Source organism: Scomber scombrus, chromosome 4 (genome assembly GCF_963691925.1).
Source record: "Scomber scombrus chromosome 4, fScoSco1.1, whole genome shotgun sequence".
In the NCBI taxonomy this organism is placed as follows: domain Eukaryota; kingdom Metazoa; phylum Chordata; class Actinopteri; order Scombriformes; family Scombridae; genus Scomber; species Scomber scombrus.
Genome location: NC_084973.1, coordinates 21767776 through 21788471, shown reverse-complemented (window position 1 = coordinate 21788471; position 20696 = coordinate 21767776). Strand labels below are relative to the sequence as shown.

At 39.8% G+C, this 20696-nt stretch overlaps 1 protein-coding gene across 1 annotated transcript in view; it reads right to left on the bottom strand.

Annotated features, from left to right (window-relative positions):
* sema6a (sema domain, transmembrane domain (TM), and cytoplasmic domain, (semaphorin) 6A) overlaps window positions 1–20696 on the bottom strand; it is a 101824-nt gene that overhangs the window by 55814 nt on the left and 25314 nt on the right. Inside the window, exon 2 of the mRNA XM_062417300.1 lies at window positions 177–342. Within this exon, the coding sequence (XP_062273284.1) occupies window positions 177–276 (100 nt within the window). The 5' untranslated portion in view covers window positions 277–342. The remainder of the gene's footprint in view (window positions 1–176; window positions 343–20696) is intronic.

Sequence of the window (20696 nt, the reverse complement as noted above, 5' to 3'; positions counted from 1 at the left end):
GGTGAAAGAAAGAAAGAAAGAAAAAAGAAAGAAAGAAAGAAAGAAAGACAGAAAGAAAGAAAGAAAAGAAAGAAGTAAAGAAAGAAAGAAAGAAAGAAAGAAAGAAAGAAAGAAAGAAAGAAAGAAAGAAAGAAAGAAAGAAAGAAAGAAAGACAGAAATAAAAGTATATACTCACAGTTGCCGTGTGAGATACTAATAGGCTCACTGTCTTCGGGGAAGCCCGCCCCGGCTATGTGCAGTAGCGTGAAGTAGAGTAACAAGGCCTCTGACCTCATGGTCGCACCAACGCTGCTGCTGTTGCTGCTGCTGCTGTTGGTCCTCTGCTACAGATTTACCTAAGCCTGTACAAAGAGAGACAGAAGTGTTAGACAAGTGAGAGCAGGGAGGAGATGGATGAAGGGAAATTGACAGGGAAGGCAGGAAGGAAAAAAACAAAGTTTGTCAAACAAATCTGTTTTCACCTGACTGCTTCCTCAATTACTCGGTTTCTGCTTTCTTTGTGTGAAACAAAGAACACAGAAACCAGGGGGAAGACGAGAGGAGGCGGAAAAAGAAAAGAGTCAGCCAAACAAGTTCAAGTCCACCTCAATTAGCTGTTTGTGCATTTTGCACGGCCCGTTGCAATCTGTCAGAGATATATTTATAAATGCATTTTTGATGACTCAAGTGGGCCACGTTGCAAGCGAAACAGAATTAAATGGATTAGGGTGGTAATATGCGTCATAGATCGATGTCAGGCAGAGAAGATCTCTGTGCCTCTCCCTCTGTCTATGTGTGACAGGTTCTTAGTGAAATGGGAGAGCTCTTGTTGAGATTAGCTTGCTGTAAAGTATCTGCAGTACCTGGAGATGTGGCGGGATGGCGTGGCAAGTACCTAATTTCCCACTTGTCAGTCTCCTACTAGAGTAGCAATCCCACATCCTAACTTCTACAGACCGATGACTACTGCGGGCTAAAATGGTGCATCAGTGTGGCTACTGAACTCTCCATTTTACCTCAGCAATGGTTAAAGAGCCACCTGGAGGATTGCCCTTTCTTTCCTTTCCTCCTCATCTCAGTTCTCATTGCACTTGGGAGTCTAACTTAAATACCAACACTGTTCTCATTGTAAGGCTGTTGCATTGCCAATTTCCTGGAAAAGAAATACCTGGGTGTTATTTCCTTGATTATTTATCATAAATCTTGTAAAAAATTGCATCTTTAACGAGCTAATTTTCTAATGTAATGTATATGTGCCCACTGAAGTGGTTTTTATAGCAGATGCCCCTATATTGTGTTGATGTAATGTCTTCATTGCACATGCCATGGCAACTGAGCTTTTCCTTCTGCTGTTTGTGGCAACAAATTACACCCATAAATCATCTAAGACAATTATTGCGTTGGTAATCTAATCAAGAATAAAGCATTTAATTTGCATAAAGCACCTTCTTCTTCTTCTTCTTTTTTTTCCATTGAAGCTGCAGGGGTGAGATGTAGCCCGGTAGATAAAGTAGGGGATGCTTCAGGGATGGGGAATTGAATAAAATACTCAATTTCATTTGCTACAGTCTGATAAAAGTTGTTTATCCCACGCTGTATTTTCATTCGCTATTGTATGTCCGAGAGGGGGGGTGCGAACAGGGGGGGAGAAAGGAGAGGGAGAGAGAGAGAGGGAGGGAAGGAGGGGGAATTAGTTTCTCTTTTCTTTGTCATGTCTCTCTCTACTTCTCTCTCTCTCTCTCTCTTCCTCTCTCCCTCTCTCTCCATGCTCCTGTGAATCTCATTCAGGAGAGGAATGAAAACACTATTCACTGGGAGAATCACTTTAACACTGAGGAGAATACCAATACTAAAGCCTGGATACAACCTTGATCTCACACGCTGCTCCGTTCCCCTCCCTTCTTTCTCACTGCTTGGCCTATTCCTCTTATCCTTAGATTGTTTTTTGTAGCGCTCTCTATATTTTATGAAGAGAAAAAAATACAAAAATGGATTTTCCCTCACCCTCACGCTTATCATGGAGTGAGGGTTGACTGAGCTACACTTCAGCTGTGCATTCTGACTTTGTCCGAATTCTAAATAAAAATTGGCTGGCACTCTTTTTCTTCTCTCTTTACAGTCCAGCAAACCTCTACAGAGGACTGAAATGTGTTTCTCTCCTGAACCTTGACCCGGAAGTCCTCCAGTAATCGACTGATTGATGAGCAAGTAAGTGGCAAGGGGCAGCAAGGTTTGCCCTGAAGGAGCTGGACAGACAGTGAATGATAAATGGAGGATGTACTGAGGAAGAAAACAAGTTCCAGCTTAGTCTAATGAATGGGAATAATTCTCTAATCATATTTTTAGATATAGGACTTGATTATGTCAGAGTCAAATATGAAACTACAATAGCTCCATATAAATGATGATGCTTGTACTGTTCTTGTTCTTTGAAATGAATCTCAGGAGATTAATCATACAAAAGACATTTATCTTACACGTGCTGAAAATCAGCAGCTGCTGAAGGCAACGCACATCTTCCATCTATATCAATGGGGTACACTGCCTCCTGTGATACACAAAATAAATTGAGCACAAAATGACTTAAGTAAAACCCTAAGCCTTCCAATGGCCCTTTTATTACCAGCTGCCACACATGAGTAACAGGAGAGAGCAAGACACAGTCTGTCTTTACAGAATTACGCTCTTTTTGTGGAAGAGCAAATTGCTTCCTTGTGTGAACGTGTGATTCTGTCTATGTGTGTGTGCATGTGTGTGTTAAATCCTGATCTAAAATCCTACATCAGGTATCCAGGAATCAAGGATTAAACATGTGCTCTAACTTCCAACAATAAATTCCCTACTACCAAAAGCCACTTGCGCAGGTGGAAGTGAAGTGTGTGGATTTCCGCTCCTGTAAAAGCTCTCCTTCAAAAACAACCAAAGAGGAGACATAGAGAGTAACAGAGGAGCCCTGTGCCTCCTTCTCAGGCTTTTAATAGATAATAACATTTTGAGAACCTTAGCTACTATTCCCTTACACCTCCTGCACAATCTCAGTGATAAAGTAGCTGGTTGTGTGTAATGCAGAAAGGCAAGAGAGGGGAGAGTTAATAAAGTTGGATGCTGGCAGGAGGCCACCAGCAGGTAATAAAGACACAAGGACCTCCCAGAATCCCTCTACATAACCCCCTATCTTATGAATTACTATACTCACATGCATGCACACACACACACACACACACACACACACACACACACACTTTTATCCTTGCAAGAAGCACAGCACAAAACTCACACACATAAACTCAAACTATATTAACAATACAAAACATCTGACAACTTGAAGCAGACAAGCAATTACAAACAAACACACACACACACACACACACACACACACACACACACACACACACACACACACACACACACACACACACACACACACACACACACACACATACATATATACATCCACTTTCTCTCCCCAGACTGAGCAGCCCCATGGGGGCAGCCAATCCAAACTACATTGGCTTTAATAATAAACACATGATGAGGCCTAATGATGTTATTGCTGCTGTTGCATCAACATGTTAGCAAAAAGGTACCTGGAGCTAAAACACAAACACAATAACACACATTTATTAGAGCGACACGGTCAACCACAGTGGGCCTCACCTGGGAAAAAGAACGAAATGTTACCCGTTATTTAGTTTGTCAGTCTAGTTAAGTGCAATTATAAGCACTGATTGAGACACACATGCTTTGGCAATGTTGGACACACTCTTTCAAAGGCAAGGCAAGGCAAGGCAAGGCAGTTTTATTTATATAGCGCATTTCATACACAGTGGCAACTCAATGTGCTTTACATAAAAGAAACATTTAACAGAAAAAATTGAAAAAACATGGAATTTGAGAAATAAAAATAAAACCCAATCATCCAACACATACATACCCCCCCCCCCCCAAACACACACACACACACACACACACACACAAACACACACACACACACACTCTCTAATAATAAAGACAAAGTACAGAAACATAGAAAGAGAGAGAAATAAAATACTATAATAGAGCATTAAAAATAAGATTGCAGCATAAAATAATGATTTGCTTTAAAATCATTAAAAGGACATAGAGTGCAAATGAAAGATTAAAATTTAAAGTGCTTTGAAAGAGCTCAATCATAAGCACAGGAGAAAAGAAGTGTTTTTAACCTGGATTTAAAAATATTCACAGTTGGGGCTGATTTCAGTTCTGCCGGTAGTTTGTTCCAGTTGTGTGCAGCATAACAGCTAAAAGCTGCTTCACCATGTTTAGTCTTAACTCTGGGCTCCACTATCTGACCTGAGTCAGTAGATCTCAGAGCTCTACTGGGTTTATATTCTACTAACATGTCATTCATGTATTCTGGACCTAAACCATTCAGTGATTTGTAAACCAGTAGCATAACTTTAAAATCTATTCTATAGCTGACTGGGAGCCAGTGTAAAGACTTTAGAACTGGAGTAATGTGCTCTGATCTCTTTGTTCTGGTTAAAACTCGAGCTGCAGCGTTCTGAATGAGCTGCAGTTGTTTAATGTTTTTTTGTGGGAGTCCAGTCAGAAGACCGTTACAGTAGTCGAGTCTACTGGAGATGAAAGCATGAATCAACTTCTCCTGGTCTGTTGACAGACAAAGACATACACACACACACACACACACACACACACACACACACACACACACACACACACACACACACACACACACACACACACACACACACACACACACACACACACACACACACAAACACATCCACACATCCACACACTTAATGCTAAGATGGTCCCAGCTATTTTTCTCCTGAAGGCCCCCGCTGTGTTATCCATCAAACTGTGCGATGAAGTGAGAGACTGCCATTTAATTACAACAGAGCAGACCTGTTGATGATGCTTCTCCATGTGTTTGTGTTTGTTTTCTTCATGGTCATCAATCAGTTACTAAATCCTTGTCACATATTCTGAATAGCTGCTATGTATATATGTGGCTTTACATAGCACAGCTGCGCAGGATGGTTGACCTGCGTGTTGAGGACATACACAAGCTGTGTGTTCCATCTTCAGACATTAGTATGTCTTGTGATCAAATTGTGCAATAGTGAATTTGATGTTTTCAGACGTGTCGTTGACATTACTGAGAACAATAGAGGCTTGTCTGATTGGAAGTGTTTTTTTTATTATTATCATAGTCTAGCGTGGAGGAACTATAAGGAAGTATGAAGGTTTTTACAGCGAAGTAGCAGTTTATTTTAAATCCTGTCTGACAGCTTTGATACAACTACAGCCTGCTTGTGTTTATATTTGGCAGTCTGGGTAATGTCCACAGATTGGTGTTGAAGGGTTTACAGATGACAGGAATGCCAAAGAGAAGGGGTAGCTAACTGGTAATGTGCTGTAACGTATCGGTAATCATAGCCAGATGCTATTTGTATCTTTGATTGGAATTTTATAACAGATATGTTACAGAGTGTGATCTTGTTTTTATATAATTTCAGGAATTCTGTGTTGGTTGGTTTAACCAATTTATTAGGAAACCTATTTGTCGTTGGTACACATGATCATCCACGGAGCTCACTGTCAACATTTACTGTCAACTATTTCTTTAATAGAGAGAAGTAGTAGTTGGTTGCACTGATTCCTTTGAACATAAATTAAAGAAGTGAATAAGATGTCTGTGAGAAAAAGTAATATTTCATCTTTATGTTGTTTGTCAAACTGCTTTTTATGGTTGCTGGAACTGAATAAAAGCTGTGTGATTTTACAGGCGGTTGAATGGCGGTCGGGTAATTCCAGCAACTTCAGAAGTTTCTGCTGTGTGACAATCTCACAGTGTTACAGAGCAGAAACACACCTCGCACACAGGTGCGAACACAACACCCGCAACATCAGACCACACTAAAACCGTACACTTTTACAACTCAGCCACATAAATACTGTATTGCTAAACCTAACACAGTTTTTGTCCTCTTTTTATATAGTAACACCTGTTGACAGACAGGCTGTGAAAGAGAGGGTTAAGAGAGTCTGGAGGAAATTGGGTTTGGGGTGAGGTGTGAAAGTAGAGAAGACGACCAAGCAGAGAAGGTTGGAAAGACAGCAAGGTGAGAATAATGCATTGATCCACCATATGGGGATATAAAATGGAACACATCCAACCTCCTAGGGCTCCCAAATGGGGTGGATAGCCTGGCAGGTGTTTACACATGTCAGCCCTGGCCTGATAAATCAGAGAGAAAAGACAGGAGGAGCTGTCTGCCTGAACCCAGGAGGCTATGATAAGAGAAAGGGAATGGACAAAGAGGGAGAGGGAAGAACCTGCCTGTCTATCTAAGAACAAGAGCCAAACTAGCATCCAATATAAGCACACAAATCCAGACACACACACTTGCATGCACACTCCCATAAACAGTCCTTGAGCTATCAAAAAGCATACTGGTGTTTTTTTTTTTCCTCCCCAATTTTTCCTCCCTCAGATGTTGCTTTCAAATGAATGTCTGCATGGAGGTAATCAATCATGGTTTGATTATTAAAAGACAATGAAGCGGACATGAATGAGGCACCCTGTCGCTGTACTCCCTTTATTGAAACAGAAGCCCAAATGCGAGAACGTCTCCCTTTTAAAGAGGTGACGGATTGATTCTGGAAGTGAGCCAAAGAAGACTCAAAAAGACGAGAGGGAACCAGAGGGAACCAGAGACAGAAGAACAGCAAGAGAACAGAGGCAAAGCGCCAACTTGGAACAACAGCAACCTCACAAAGACATTCACTGACTGGAGATAAGCTGCTATCTTTATAACTCTACCTCTGTGATCTGAAAGCTATTAGGCCTGGACATGCCTCTGTGCGTCTTATTCATTAAAAACAATTATCTACCACAAAGCAGTGGGTATTCTTTTTTGTATCGAGGACACTTTTTGCAGCAAATTACCATAGATTTAGAAACAAAAAGAATTAAATGGAAAAAGTGTGACGGGAATGCAAAGAGGCTGGGAGAGCAGGGGAGAGGAAAAGATAGAAAAGTAGAGAGGGGAGGGGGAGAGGACGTTGATGGTTGTTCTCTGTCTGAGAATGATCCAAAGTAAACTGACATCACACCAGCCCTGCCACCAGCAGAAATCAGCCGCGCAGAAAGATTAGAGGAGATAACTACCTACAACTCACTACATTGTTTTTAAAAAGTAGGTCAAGAGCCTGTTAGGCTACTGGGGCTGAGACAAGCTCCCAAAATTACTCTGGAAAAACTTTTATAGCTGAATGTTGAGACAAAGAGTAGGTTACATGGTCTTAAATTAGAATAAAAATATAATTACTTAAGGGAAATATCATGCATCTATATACCCGTAGAATACTCTTTATTTCTCTCTTTTTCACTAGTTGTTTTTCATGCCCACATTGCCCATTTGTCCCCTATGTTCCCGTACTATCTCTCACAGACTTAATGAAAACATTTGTTATGATATCTTTGTCTCTCCTCCCTGTCTCTGCTCCCTTTATCCTCGTAATTCTCTTTTCACTTCTCTTCATCTCCTCAAGAATGGCGGCAAAGAAGAAAAAGGTGAGTGCGGTGCAAACTGCTCCCTGGCTTCGTCTAAAAGAAGTGTTTATGAATCAAAACAAGCCCCCGCTCAGTCACATTCACACATGCACACACAAACACACACACAAACACAAAGCCCAGCTCACACATCACACACACATACAATCAACTAGTGCTTAAGAGATTGACCCCAAAAAAGAACGAGGTTACACATTTAAATATCAGAACCTTTCCCAGTCTTGTCAATCACTGCTCGCGATGATACAAGCAGGGCAACTTAATCAATCTGGAAGCAGCTGATACAGAGCTGTGTGGGCAAAGCAGAGAAAATTGCTGCTGATAAGGACATGCTTGGTAGCACATGGCCGTCTCCGTCTCCGTCTCTCTTTTGATCAAATTATCTCTTTGGTCTGATGCTACTCCGCTTGCCTTTCTGATTGTTTGACATCACCCTATTTATCCCTTTACTCTGTAACATAAGGCTGTACTTTTGTCTATCCGCACAGAACAGTAGTTGGTCGTTTGAGAGTCGTTTGAGTAAAGATCACCCGCCTAGTGTTGAATATGAGTTGAGCGATACAAACCGGGATTGGCGTTTCTCCTGAGGTGTGGCAGAGAAGAAATAGCAGTAAAAAAACTTCAGAATGTCACTGAGCTAAATGCCACATTAACTCCGCAGAGAGAGAGAGATAGAAAAAGAGATGCTGGAATAACTGAAGCACAGCACCCTGTGGAGCAGTGATGGGGTGTTGAAACTGTCACACGGTATAATGCACATTTTACTTGGAAACTCACTTTTTTGAAGGCCGACTGCCTTGAGGGTGCCTGGGTGTCTTCAGGCGATGCTGCATCATGTCATGCTATGCTTATTCATAATAGAGACCTACGACTTCCAGCCTGTAAGGTTGGTGAGTCAAGTAATACTTGAAATTAGGCAGCTTGGGGTTTGAAACATATGACGATATGTTTAGAAATGTGAATTTGATACAATATGAACTAAATATAGGGCCTGATGAGACTTCAAGGAAGGGGTTAAGCAAATCCTCCTCGGGCCTTCGTCCTCAGTAAACATCAGTTAAGCCATCAGCAGGGAGAAGCATAACAGAGAAATCCATTTCTGTCTGTCCCAAGCTAAGTATTTCCAAATCCAAAATGCATGAACCCTAAAATGATTTTTTATGTAACTTCTAGAAGAGGGAAAAAAACTGGTTCACTAACGGGAAGAGGGGAGGCTTGATAGACTCACAGCAATTCATGCATAAGTTCTTTGAGTCCCTGCAGAAATTAGTATTTAGAAGAATATGGGAGAAGTAGCAGAGGGACGCAGTGTTCCTGGGGTAGTTTTCCCACAAATAAAAGCAGATGAGCAATCAATAAAACAATAGCTGTAATTCTGGCCTGAGAGCAGCATGGACCCTTTTCCTCGACAGGCCCCGGCTGTAAATGAGAAATGTCTCAAAGTCAATATTCAATGGCGGCTCACTAAGTGGTTTTTCACCATGGATGTAACCGGCTCAAGAACATTTGGAGGAAAGAAATGGAAATTTTTATCCTTGCTGGACCTTGACTAAATAGGCGTAAAGTTTTAATCAATAAAGCCTGGATGTATGAATCCATGAAAATCATATGTATCCTACTGATATGACCTCTATTCTTGGCCAGGGGCAGAAAAGCATTAATGAAAAGACAGCAGCCTTGTGGCAAAGCACTGTGGTAGAGATGACAAGACATCTGGCAGAAAAGTTCAACTCAGTGCTTCCAAGAATTCGCTTTGTAACGACAAGACTATATATGTACATGCACTGTGTTTTTTGCATTTGCTTTGTCACTCAACTTATGCAGCTGTTTTTGTTGCGTTCTTTCCCTCTCCTCGCAACTAAACTGGAAAAGCAGACACAGGATATAAGAAGGTGGCCTTTAGGGACTGAATGAGAGGTGTGATGGTTTTCTGCTGTTTTTGTTGTATCCATCTGGTACAGTTTTCACATCTCACAGACTCCCGCTTCTTCATAATAGGTGTCCTTCAGAGTTTTACAAGGTGTGATAACATGTCTATCTAGGCCTCACTGCGTACCTTACGCAATCCTCTCACTTCTGCTGCTCAGCAAGCTTTGCAGCATGTTGTTCCATATTTCAACAATCCATCAATGCTGCATTTTTAGTCATTGCAATGCAATGCAGCATACATGTATCATCAGTTATATGTTGGTGTGTGTGTGTGTGTGTGTGTGTCTAAGAAAAGCCATAAAAATGCCATGCTAGCTTATATATCATGCCATGTGGTGAAGCTTGATATAGCATACATCTTTTTCATTTATAAACTCTGCAAATGTACCATGATTTTCTGTTTTACCATCACAGAAAATAATTTCCGATCTGTTAATGGCATTTTTCTTGTTGAGCTCCCAGCTCATTTGATGCAAGTTCCATTATGCTAAGTGATCGAGCCTGTGTCCTCGCTGATAACTGGCTAGCTGGCCTTCCGTTGTACAGCAACAGGGCCTATCAGATCTGACTGAGCATGATGCTAATCTCTATTAAGGTAATGTGCTGGCCACGGGTCGGGGGAGAGCAAAGCACATCACTATCACACACTTTCCTAGTCTCTCTCATTATCAGTCTGTCTTTCCTTTTCACGTAGTACGCACCAACTTGTTCATTGAGTCTCTGTACATTTCATTTTCTCATTCTCTTTGCTTTTCTTCTCTAGCTCCCTTTCCCGCCCTGCAACTAAATGCAGAGTACATCTTCAGAATAGAATAAAACCTCATCCCACAGACCCTGTTTCTCTCCATGGTCGTCTATGACAGGAAACACATATTTATAATGGAGGATGGAATAAACTAAATACAATTACATTCTGTGTTAGCCTGTGATATTGTGATACTGATAACAGAGTATCTTGTTTTCTGTTAGTGCATCATATCCAATAGCATTATGAATCATCTCCGATAAACCAGGACATTCAATCCTGCCGCTGCACAAGGCCGCAGTAACTGACTGACAACACATTACACCACAGTAGCTGTTGTATTGCCAATGTACAGAATGAATCTGTCTGAATATTGTTATCTCCGCTGAACATATTGTAGGAGTGATGCAGCTAGCATTCAGCTCCAAACTAATGAACGAGATGACAATCCTCCAGCAGGCAGATCATTGGGACGCTCTGGCAGCGTGAAAACAAACTGTGTGAAAAGGAAATGTATTAAGCAATGCGCTACATCTTATTGCAAATAAATGTTGTCAGTTTGCAGCAGAGTGGTGACTATCATTACCATTACCATTATGTTACCAGATGAAGTAACACAATTCAGGACGTATCATAGTTATAAACTCAGAAAAAAACACTGTTGAAAGCTAATTGCTGTTTGTGTTTTGGTTCAACCTCCGGTAAATTACACTGTAGAAGGAAAGGCAGAGAAATGAGAGGAATCAGAAATAGAAGATACGAGAGAAGATATTTTTTTAAAAGAAAGATACACAAGAGAAGTGATGTAAAGCATGTAATCCTTCAGGAAAACAATGTCTCTGTCTGTAAACCTGATTAGAGCCAAGCCAATTAACGCAATTATACATCTTAGTGTGTAACTATGCCCACAATGCTGTAGACTAGCATGTCTGTGCTTGCCAGCTGTAAAACACGTCTCATGACATAGCAACAGGCAAGCACCTGCTCAGTGGCAACCTGACGATGTAACAATTATACTGGACAATATTAACATTTACATAGGTTATTGAAGTAAATATTGTTCATTAATTGTCAAAAAATAATATAGTTTATGACCTTAATATGGCCTATATATATGAAACCTGCGATACAATCAATGTAAAAAATAAATTATGCAAGATACTGACGCCATTTACTACGAAGTCTACTTAATAGCTTAGGCTAATTATCCTTTAACAATTAACTATGAGCCATGCAAACACAATCCCTTTAGGTTTGTACGTACATGGGATTGGATTATTAGTTAACCTCACTTAACTTAATATGTGTTTATAAGTACTGTTTATATAATACATCATCATTTGACAATAATTAACATAGCAACAAGCTGTGACTAGAATGTGATGCTTTTAATGTCAAAAGTTATAAAACTGACAGCCTTTGCATGACAGGCACTGAAGCATAATTTAATGAACACTGAATACTAGGTTCATGTAATGAACTGTATGAATACTGGTGCCACAAGAGGGGTATGTTCTTTATTACAAGACCATCAAATCAATACAGAGAAGCAGCTCTGCAGCACCATTAGTTCATTTATTCTGGAGTATAAAACTACAGTATAAAAGTGAATCAAGTTTTTTTTTTTTAAGTGTTCAACTTTGGGGGAAAAATGCAATTCTCCTGATGCTCGTGCTGTTGTAGCCTACTGTAAATTATGTAATGTTAATGCAAGTGCCCGTAGCACTTTAAACGCTTTGCTGGTTGGGTGGCATTAGCAAAAATTACTGAACACATGCTAATTGTAAATATAACAACATGTGACAACTAAAAATATTTGCTAATTTAGGTCATTTCGAAACAGATGCACAAGTCCTGGTCTTGTCACAAAGAGATATTTTACTGGAGAAAATAAAATGAAGACAGAAATAAGATAATGCGGTTCAGTATGGCGTGAAGACAAAGAGAATCTGACCTTGTGTTTACAGCTGTTTGAAGCAGTGCTCATGTCATCGTTTCTCATATGCACAGTAATTATGCTGTAATTACAGTGTACGGTTACAATGAAAACTGGGTGTACTACAGAGACTTCAAACTCACATACTAACTGGTGGAAAGTAGTATGAAATTACATCTGAATCAACTCCTTTCAATTGTCAAACAGTTGGAAAATGCAGAAACCTCATTGACATTTGTGTTATAATTTATTTCAAGTTTAACATGAGACATTGAGAGGGTTTAAGATCCTTCTCTGCATCTCACTCCCGCAAATCTCTACTTCCAGGGGAACGTACAGTATATTGCTGTCTTTGTCTCCCGTCACAAATTTCAGCAAAGCGTAGATGACAGTTCTCCGATAAGTAATCTTCCATGCTGTGTCACAGCATCTTTGTGATCGCTGACTTCTCATATCAGCTGTGTCATGCAATTTTTCTAATGGAAATGTTGCATTAATTCAGCGGCTGGGGCTATACATCATGGCTGTAAATTTCCCTTGTGGGAGTTGAGCTGAGCTGGACTGGGCCAGGCCAAAGCAGACTAGCAGCTTTCAAGGAATAGACAACAGATGAAAGAGCACATGGCTCACTTTTTCCATATATTGAGAGGACAAAAAATGACAAGATAAAACCCACAATATATATTAAACTAAAGTTTCTGGGTCCTGGAAAAAAAGGTATTTTGATATTTTAACTGCAATTAAAAGTCTACATAATCGACTGAATAGGTTTAGGCTGTCCTACAGTCAGTGAATTAACCTTTTTAACCATATAGTTGAATTCAGATTAACTTTTGTGATTAAAAAAAAAACAGCTTTTTTTCTTTATTCATCAAGGCTGACATCTTGAATTTCAGTATTTCACCCACACAACAATGGAAAACATGTATGATCAAGAATACACACAATCCATTCAGGATCAGTCAACAAAGGAAGTGGAACTTGTAAAAGTAGTGTAATTTTCAGACTACAAATAAGCAGTGATCTGGAAGAAAAACCTGATGATAACACTGCATAATTGCTGAGAACTTGCAATCTGGAAGGTGGAGGACACAATTATTCATCCTTATCTATTTTCTCTTTTTCACACCATAATTCACTAAGTGTTGTTCCTCTCAAGTGATAAAAGCTTTAACAGCCTCCCATTTCACGCTTACAAATTCTTATTACTTTTTTTGTGTGTTTTTTGTTTTGCGAGGTGGGGTGGCTTTTTCTGTTTCAGCCATTTTCAGCCATTACAGTTTATAAGAATACGCCACACGGAAGGCTTCTGCTAAAATCCTCAACCAGTTCCTCTGGCTTTCATCTTAACCTTATAACCTCTAACATTACCCCAATCTGGCAACTTCTAAAGACCTGCGTTTATGACTTCCTGTCAGCGTAAGGACAGAGGAGGGGGAAATAAAAGCAAGGGGAGCCAGACTAAAGATGTAGAGAGCAACAGTCCTGACCTGTTATTCTCAGTCTGAGTGATAATGAAGGATGGGGTGTGAAGTGAGTGAAGAGGAGACTGCAGTGATGGGCTGTTGTGCATATTTGTGCGATGTGCATGTGGTTATGAGTTTGCCCTTGCAGGTGTTGTGTTACAGTCAGTCGTTCAGATGGTGGGCGTGTGCCTACCTGCAGCTCCCAAGTTTTACACAGTTGAGGCACCAAGGGAAACTTGAGCTTGCCGAGCCCACTCACCGTGATGTTAGGCTAATGCCAAGATTACAGCTTCCTTTCAATCAAAACCGTGAAGAAAAAAAAAATCCTACCATCCTCTTTACTTCCTCTTTGTCTGTCTTCTGCTCTGTCTGCCTGACTGACTGCCAGAAGACAAACCTACAGCACATCAGGTATAAAACGGTTTAAATCGGCTTCTCTTAATTATACGCTCCCACAGTTCATGGAGAGATCTGAGGAGGGAGTTTAAAGAGAAGTTAGGAAATGGTTGCTGAAGTGTACTAGAGAAGGGGTGGATTTGGGAGAGGGGGAAATGAGCCAGAAGAGTGTCCTTTTTTGGTTAAGCAGACACATCTATCATGACTGTTTATTCAGTGGATGAAGAGTTATCATGTAAGTCCACTGTTGAGTTTGATGAATCAGTTGGGGGGGTGGCTTTTTTTGTCTCAAACACTTCTGTATTTAGAAGAGACAAAAAGAAAGCAATGCCAGGTTGTCAAAACTAAATGATTGATACCTGGAAGATACTGATTTATGACCACTGTACAGCTTTATTTTGTCATTTCCACATGACTGATGATTTTGCTTGTTTTATTAAAAAATAGTAGTGGAAAAATCTACCAGCCAACATTTTTCCACTTAGAAGATTCAGCATTGTAAAAGTATAGGTTCACAATCTCTTCCTTAAAACAATAATCAGGTTCCCATATGTATATTGAAACAGGTTTTGCTCGCAGTAATCATTCCTTGTGATTATACTGACCCTCCAAATGTGCTTACAATGTGAATAATGGGGGATGAAATCCACAGTCCTTGTTTTGAACAAAAGTTTATTTGAAAGTTTATCTGAAGATAATATGAGGCTTCAGCAGTCTGATTTGATAAAATGAAGTGAATATATTCCACAGTTAAACATTTCTTCTTTGTGCCTCAATGGACTGTGTTTTCCTGTTCAGCTGCAGTGGTTTGATCATAACAAAAAGAGGGAATTTGGTACTAAAGAGACAGAGACTTTGAAAGGTATTGACTTGTATTGACTAATTTTGATGACTGAAGCCCTTATATTAGCTTCAAATAAAGTCGTTTTTTTGTTTGTTTTAATTGTACGGAAGGAGGACTGTGGATTTTGTCCCAAATCACTTACAGAAAGTGCATTTTAATGGAATCCCTTATGCCATGTCTCTATTAAATGGCACTGGCTGGACTCAGCTCCACTTCCTTCATTTTTTTTGGATTTCATTTTCCATTACAGATACTACCCCTTCGATGTAGAACAGGGTTTCCAGGGATGACTGTTGCTGATTGGTCAAACACAAAAAGCAAAGCTGCTTTATGTGTTGGTGCCACTTCATTCATAAAACAAGAAAGTACCCTCAAATCAATTTAGGACCACTTTAGGATAAGGGGAGGACATTTCTCTTAGTTTGTTGATGTTAAAAGGTAGGCTTTGTTGTCGGCTTCCCAACTCAAAACACGAGAGAAAAAGAGAGTGAGACAGTGCTGCTGTGGTCGAGGAGAGGTAATAGTAAAGAGAACAAAACTCGTGAATAAGAAATAAAACAATAAAATAAAACATTGTTTTCTGATTAATTCACAGTGGTTACATTCTGAAGCATAAATAACCATCAAACACTTAACAGATGATTTACTGTAGAGACAGATGCTCTTGGTTTCAGTTTCATTTTCCTTCTCTGCATTTCTCCTTCTCATTCATCCAACTCTTGCAGCAGTAAATACAAAGAACAACAGGAGAAAACTGTGTTGTTTTTTCTTCATGGTTGAATACCATGCTTCAAGTACAGCTGTAGATTTTTTAGTTGAGGATCATGAGCGAGCAAGAGAGCCAGCGCAGGCGGTGATCAAGCGAGGAGAGAGAGTCAAAAAAATAACAAAAAATTACGTACCAGATAATATCCACAACTTTTGCCAGATGGAAAACAAAAAAGGCAAGTAGAGCTTGTACCATGTAATGGAAAATGGGCTTTACTGGTCAGTACGAACAGGAATGATTATAGTAAGAAAAACATGTGTCAGTGTTCATTTGGGCATGTAACTATTGTTTCATGATAGACTTGAAAAATTATATCCCTTAAGCAAAAAAGGACACTGCAAAAATGCCCTCATTAGATAGAGATAGTATGGGAGCAATCGCTACCCAAAGGTTTTCAATTGTTTTGTGACAGTGCATCCTGAGATTTGAAATCATGGATTTGTAGGCAAGCCCAGCAGCCCACACAGCATCCAGTGCACTGTATGAATATCTTCTACTTCCAGAAGTAAACAATACCCAGACAAACTGCACTGTACACACACCTACCTGTGTGCAAAGGTCAGTGGAATTTCATACATTTCTTCTCTCGCTGCGGCAATATACAGTATACATGCAGCCAGCAAATATAACTTCTATTTCCTCAGTGATTTGTTGCATGAATATATATCCTGGGCAAGCATGCATGTGTGTACTTTGCCTCTGTGTGTGTGTGTGTGTGTGTGTGTGTGTGTGTGTGTGTGTGTGTGTGTGTGTGTGTGTGTGTGTGTGTGTGTGTGTGTGTGTGTGTGTGTGTGTGTGCGTGTGTGTGTGTGTGTGCGTGTGTGTGTCTGTGTGTGTGTGTGTGTGTGTGTGTGTGTGTGTGTGTGTGTGTGTGTGTGTGTGTGTGTGTGTGTGTGTGTGTGTGTGTGCCTGTGTGCTCTAACTAACCATCTCATTTCCCCAAAGGAGGACTTAGTCTGGCTGTGACTGCATCCTCTGGCACACTCACACTAACATTTCATCCTGATTGTCTCTATCAAAGTAATTCATCATCACCAACTGAAAGACTGGCTGGAACCTCCCCCAAACTCCACATCTCTCTCTCTCTCTCTCCCTGTAGTTTGTCTCTCTATTCCCATTTCTGCCCCCGTCTCTGGCTTTCCCCCTGTCTTTACCTCTTGCTTCCTCTCTCTGTGTTTCTCTATCTCTCTCATGTCCATCTGGCTCTTGAGATAAACACAAGTCTGGCTCTCCTCACACAGACAAAATATCTATAAAGATGAGCGTAATCGCATGTGAACTGCACTGGTTTGGCTGTTTTGTCCAAGTGACCCTCCAGCAGAACAGAATCCATCTGTCTGACTCATTTTTCCTTACCTCACATGTTCTTTTTCCTCCCCTTTTTCTTTTTTTTTTTGCTACCCTCCCTTTACCCTCACCAGGTTTCAGATTGACAAGCAGATTATATCCAGTGGAAAATGTGATTAATGAGTTCGTCTGAATAATGTAAATCAACTTAATGGAATTGAAGACAGAACGAATAAGCGAGGAGGAGCAGGAGGGTGGAAGAGATAGAGGAGGAGAGGGAAAAGGAGAGGGTTGCTCAGGGTTCAAATATTCACTCAGCTAAAAGGCAACAACAGTAAGCAGGCTTCAGCTGCTGTCACACTTGCCTCAGAGAGAAAAAAGGAGGATAGGCGCCGATTTTCCCCTTCTTTCTTATTATTTCCCTCATTCTGTCTTCTTTTGATGAGCCCCCGGGGTAACCTGCCCCTCCCTTTCATCCAATCCTCCTTTCATCCATCCAGATATGATTCCATCCAAACCATCACAACCAGTAACACCACCATCTCTAATCTAAGCAGCACACACACGTACATGCACCTCTACGTGTACGAAATCACAGAGAAAGCCCGGAAGACAGAACTTTACAGTCTGCTAGATACAGCAATGAAATCTGTGCTTTACGGAAAGAGTTAGGGCCCCTAAAGACATAAGAGGATCAAGTTGCTCATCCGGTAACTTAAACCTTTTAACTGTTTGTGCATTTAATTCCATTGACATGCAATTTTTAAACGAAAAACAATGCAAAAGAGCTATCTTGTCAGACAATGGTAGGGTTTAAAACCCTGATCAAGCTGGCTTAACAAAAGTACTCCTCAAGAATTTAGAGGACTAGATGACTGTGAAAGGGACTATAACAAACTTACCAATCATTAAATTGCCATTATTTTTGTATATTTGTATTTTGTATTTTTTCCTTAGTGTCTGTTTCTTTCGAGGGTTTCAAAATCTGCTCCTTTAACCTCAAACAGAAATCTCAGAGTAGCCTGCTACTGTAATTGTAAACTTTGTCTTTGTGTAATTGACTTATGAGCTAAAGTGCAGTCGTACGGATCCTCTAGTCTGATTGTTGAGGAAGGATCTGCGGATTACCATCTTTACCTTTAAAACTGTGTTAACTAAATCTGTAGTAGAAGGATAATGCAACAATAGGATAATTAGCAATACAACTAATAGGTTTTTCTGCACTTAATCTCAACAGGAAGCAGTACTAGGTTCTCTGCATGTTTATTCATTCATTCATTCATTCAAAAGACAAGCTTTTATGACATCTACATAGATCAAGACAACACTAACACTAACCCTCAATTAGAAAATAACATACATATTATTAGTCATTTCAGCCTATAAATAATTTTAAACTGAACTCCTTACATGGGAAAGAACAGTGTTATACTGTTACTAGAAACAAACAGGATTTCAGAAATATTTGGATGAAATACAAATCCCCAGTGTTGCCACCAAAAAAATGTTTTAAATTATAACTAATTAACTGATACATTATATTTTCTGCTATTCTAATCTTCCCAAATGTTGATTCAAAGCCTACACCAAACTCCACAATAGAGTTTTTGGGGGATTAATACAAAACTATTTAGTACATTAAGACCTTTAATCTGAAAAATACAGCAACCAGCCTAGAAACCAGCCAAAACTCACTCACTCATGTGTTATGTCTGTGTAGCTGTAAAATGTAAGCTATAATACTGAGGATGTGACTTTAGTGTCCTCTCATTCTGCTATAACCCTGTTTTTACATGCATCCCCCTCAATGCACCTTTGTAAAAGATAAAAGCCTCAACAATAATAGACAGAATTCATTAGCACCTGTAAAACACATTCATATACTGCATGTCTAATCATCCACTATCTTTGTTTCCTTCTCAAATCGGGTTGTTAATTGGTAGTCACTTCAGTTCGGCAGCTTCTGAAGGAGCTAAGCCAGTGCAGCATTGCAGGAGACTTCATTTTTCATTTCTATTTTTCTTCTGCAAAGATAAGCCATCTGTGAAATGATGCTGTAGAGACTCATTCTCTTGTGGCATATTAATGTGATGAATTAGAATCACGTACTGACAGGTTCGGAGACAATTACTGGGGATGATTATGAGGTAATTTAGTGTAGGTTTTCAGGTAGATGAGGCAAGGACTTCCAGCCTTAGTCCCTGCATGTCTAAATATTTGAAATGGGCATATTGGGGAATATTATTTTATGACTGGTGAGTAGATAGGAGAGCTGGTTTTCTGTCAAATGTAAGTGGAGATGCTCAACGGCCAACACCTGTCTTGAATCAGCAGGTAAAGCTTGTTCAAAGCTTTTTCTCTCCTGGGGGTAGAGCAACAAGCAGGTAAAAAGGCACTCTCTGTATCTTTATGTCATGTTGAATCTAAGCCTTTTAGGACATACAGGTATGACTGCGTCTGACATCTTTTCTGAAGCTCAGACATGTATTTTGCCCTTTGACACCATTTCTATCTGTCAAAAAACTGAAGCTGACAAAAGTGCTTGTGTGAGTTAAAATGGACCCTCTACTGTTGCCCATCAGTGTGTGTTGACTGGCTTATGTTATTGGTTTTTGGGTGAACAACAATGACAGGCAGCAGCAGTTAATCCCCTCATGCCATAGCAGCATAGCATGAGACAAGGATACACAGTTAACTCACTGGAGGAGGGTTGTATGAGGAGAGAGGTCAAAGGTGAAAGGTTTCAAAGAAAAAAAAGCTGTCATGGAAGAGGAGGATATTTTACATTAAATTAACATAAGCACTATGTTTAAGCCAGTCAGGAATTCACTATAAGATAACATCATACTGAGAGCTACATTCTAATATTAAATGAGTCAAATAAATGTAAAACATTGAATCCATATAAACCTTTTATTCGCATATAACCATGTAAAAACAACAAACAGTGTGATGCGTACTGGGTTCACAGATTTGAATGATGTATTTACATGTGACTCCATAAGTGTACAACCAGATCATTAAAATGCGTGCACTACATCATACTAATCCAAATGGACGGGATAATCTAAAACCCGTATGAGATAAAATCTCTTAAAAAAACAAAAAAAAACAGGATATGTCAGTACAGTTCATTTCATTATCGCTGTGATATTACAGTATCTCCAGTAGCAATTAAGTATGCCACAATATACTGTACTATTACAGTATGATATCAATCAGAAACCAGCCAACCACATCTGTTTTCCATTTTAAGATGGGTCACAGTAAAATGACCCTCCTAACCAGAGCATGAATACAGTCTGAGGGAAATGACATAGAAATTACAGCCACTGGGCTACTACCCAAAGATCTTTATTTGCAAGACCTCATACTATTCTTAAGAGAACCCTACTTGCTTCTCTCACAAACACGCACATATTGTACTTCAAGCTACACAAGTTAGATCCCTAGATTATAAATCAGTCCTGATTTGAGTTTTTTTTCTTTTTGCTTTTAATTCAAGTATAAAAAGAGACTTGTCATCTGAAACCATGGGACTGTGTATGTTGTTTTAAAGCAAAACTGCATTATGCTTTAACATCAACAGATTTATGTTTTCTTCTTGTTAACACTATATACACACCAACAAATCACAAATGTATCAACTCCGACCCTCTATTCACATATAAGCATCTTACTCTTATATGCCCGGCTTTTCCAGCATATAATATGTATTTGCATCTAGGGCTGGTACTATATAGCGCCGAAGAGATGCAA